The sequence below is a fragment of the Cupressus sempervirens genome, chromosome 6 (assembly GCF_028749045.1).
Source record: "Cupressus sempervirens isolate cs-2001-9-10 chromosome 6, ASM2874904v1, whole genome shotgun sequence".
NCBI lineage: Eukaryota > Viridiplantae > Streptophyta > Pinopsida > Cupressales > Cupressaceae > Cupressus > Cupressus sempervirens.
Genome location: NC_143123.1, coordinates 552,033,783 through 552,035,932, shown reverse-complemented (window position 1 = coordinate 552,035,932; position 2,150 = coordinate 552,033,783). Strand labels below are relative to the sequence as shown.

The following is a 2,150-nucleotide window of genomic DNA, read 5'->3' as shown; positions in this document are numbered from 1 at the left end:
GCAAACTGAATGCAATAGTACTAGCCTATGGCAAGTCCAATAACATAGGCAACACTATACGACCTTATACATAAAAGGACACAAAAAATTCGCCTGAGAAAACCATTAACATCTCATCATAATTAAGTTAATTAAAGCAAACTAGAACAATTATCCACAATTTGAAGGTTTGACAAATATCATTAAATTGAAGGACCTTTTCCAGAGAAATTAGCTTCACATAATCTGGTTGATCCCATTCATTTCATGACACTATTCTGATAGAACATTTTGAACCATGTAGTTATCATCCAATCCCATGAGAATTAACATTTGCATGGTTATTAATTAGCAAGACTTTTGATGTGGACATCATAGTGCTCATCAAGGGATAATTTACAGGACAAGGATGGCCATTCCTCTTGAAAATTGGGAATGCCCTATCTTCAAAGACAAATAACAAAACAGAAGATTTCGGTTGCTTTGAACAGAGATAAACTTGTACCACAAGATACTCATGGTTTATAAAGACATGAGCATAACTTATGGACTATTTATAATAATAACAAAACAAAACTAGATTCTAGACATGAGAATAACTCATAGACTCTTTCTAATACAAAAGCAGAACTAGATTCAGGCATGGCAGCCAGAAGGATAGACATTTCTCTTCCAAAACAAAAATAAAGAAGAGCATACATCAATTTAATGGGCTGTGATGGTCTCGCTGATTGATGAAGGTAAGTACAAGGTGATGAGGGTTAGAAAAGAAAGACAAGCAACTTAGCATTGTATTTCACATATCATCATTGACTCGGAGAACCCTTCAAAGTAGTAACTCAGAATATAAATGCAGAAGGTGCCATATACTCCAGGCTCTTCGCCCTTCCCGTGTCCCTGAAAACAAAACAATCATTCATTCAGTATTCATTTCTTCAACTTTGACAGATAAATTGTACATAATCATTAGTCAATAACTCAATAGATCATTTGGTCATAATCATCAGCAGTTATAGATAATGTCCAAACAATAATAATGCACAAATATCTACTTGTAAAAAATATCCTAATAGTAATGCACAAATATCTCAGCAATAACTCTCACAAATTCTTAAAAACTATAAAAGAAGGATCACCTAGTATCCCACTATTAATATAGATGGAATTTTTCAAATGAAACCATTATTAAACCCAATAAAGCTGAAAATTTCAATGAAAGATCCAACAAGCTTCAAAATCTAAAGATACAAAAGAAGAAATTTAAGAAAAAGACACCCACCAAGCCTTATGATTCAATGAATAGGTAGGTTTCCTCTGAACCACATCAGCCCCCCTTTTGTCCATCTTGGCAACAGGCTTATGATCTTTGATGTTCTTCTGCAATGGAACCATTTCCTTGTCCTCTACAGAAATTCCACTGCTTTCTGCAATCATATGCAACGAAGGCTCCCAAGACTTGGCGCGTCTGAGGGTGGGATTAACCCCAAGCCTGGGAAGGGGCAACAAAAGATAAACATTGCCCCCAACGAGCTCATCGTCCATGGCGGGGCTCGAACCCGGGACGGGAGGGACGCAGTAGTGATGGGGATATTGCAACAGAAGGTCTTTTAATGTAATGGGGGCATCGAAGAGTTTGAATTCACCAGTGGAAAAAATCACCTGAACTCTCTTCTTCTTCTTCTTCTTTGCCAGCGACCCGCAATAGATCGTCGACAAACGCATCCCCACAATTTTTTTGAATTCTTTTACTCACAACAACGCAGGCGAATTCAGAGATGGTCTTTCACAGTCCATGAAATGGGATAAATAAATAGCTGAGAGGATCAACTCGGGATGCCATGTGGACTTCGTCTTGCCAGCTGGCGTGTTGACTAAGTCAACGCCTATCGCTTGGAAACGGGAGAGGACGTTCCTTGTGGAGGAAATGGGGGACTGCGCGCCGTCCTTGCATGTGAATTTTTGCGGGCGTCGGTGATTTCACCTGCACTTTTGTTAAAGTTGGGCGTCGGTGATTTCATCTGCCCTTTATGCTTTTCTTCGTGATGGGGATAATATATTTTATAGTTTATATTTTATTTGAAAATATGGTCTATTAGTGAAGTTGAATGACTCACAAAGAGTCCACCTGGGATCAAGTCTTGCTGAGTGCAAGGCTCCGATATCATAAGGGA

General features: G+C 38.5%; 1 protein-coding gene across 1 annotated transcript; it reads right to left on the bottom strand.

Moving 5' to 3' along the window:
• Positions 1 to 299: 299 nt before the first annotated feature.
• Positions 300 to 1,762, bottom strand: LOC149553449 (uncharacterized). The gene is made up of 2 exons (XM_089789902.1): positions 1,259 to 1,762; positions 300 to 876 (listed from the first exon to the last, which is right to left on the bottom strand). The coding sequence occupies exons 1-2, from the start codon at positions 1,699 to 1,701 to the stop codon at positions 819 to 821; spliced, it is 501 nt and encodes a 166-aa protein (XP_089646028.1). The 5' UTR covers positions 1,702 to 1,762; the 3' UTR covers positions 300 to 818.
• Positions 1,763 to 2,150: the final 388 nt, after the last annotated feature.

Excerpts from the sequence above, each read along its gene's own strand:
- LOC149553449 (XM_089789902.1), bottom strand. The coding sequence starts at position 1,701 with ATGCGTTTGTCGACGATCTATTGCGGGTCGCTGGCAAAGAAGAAGAAG. Across the intron at positions 877-1,258 it reads TCATTGAATCATAAGGCTTG|GGACACGGGAAGGGCGAAGA; the intron begins GTGGGTGTCTTT and ends TTTTGTTTTCAG.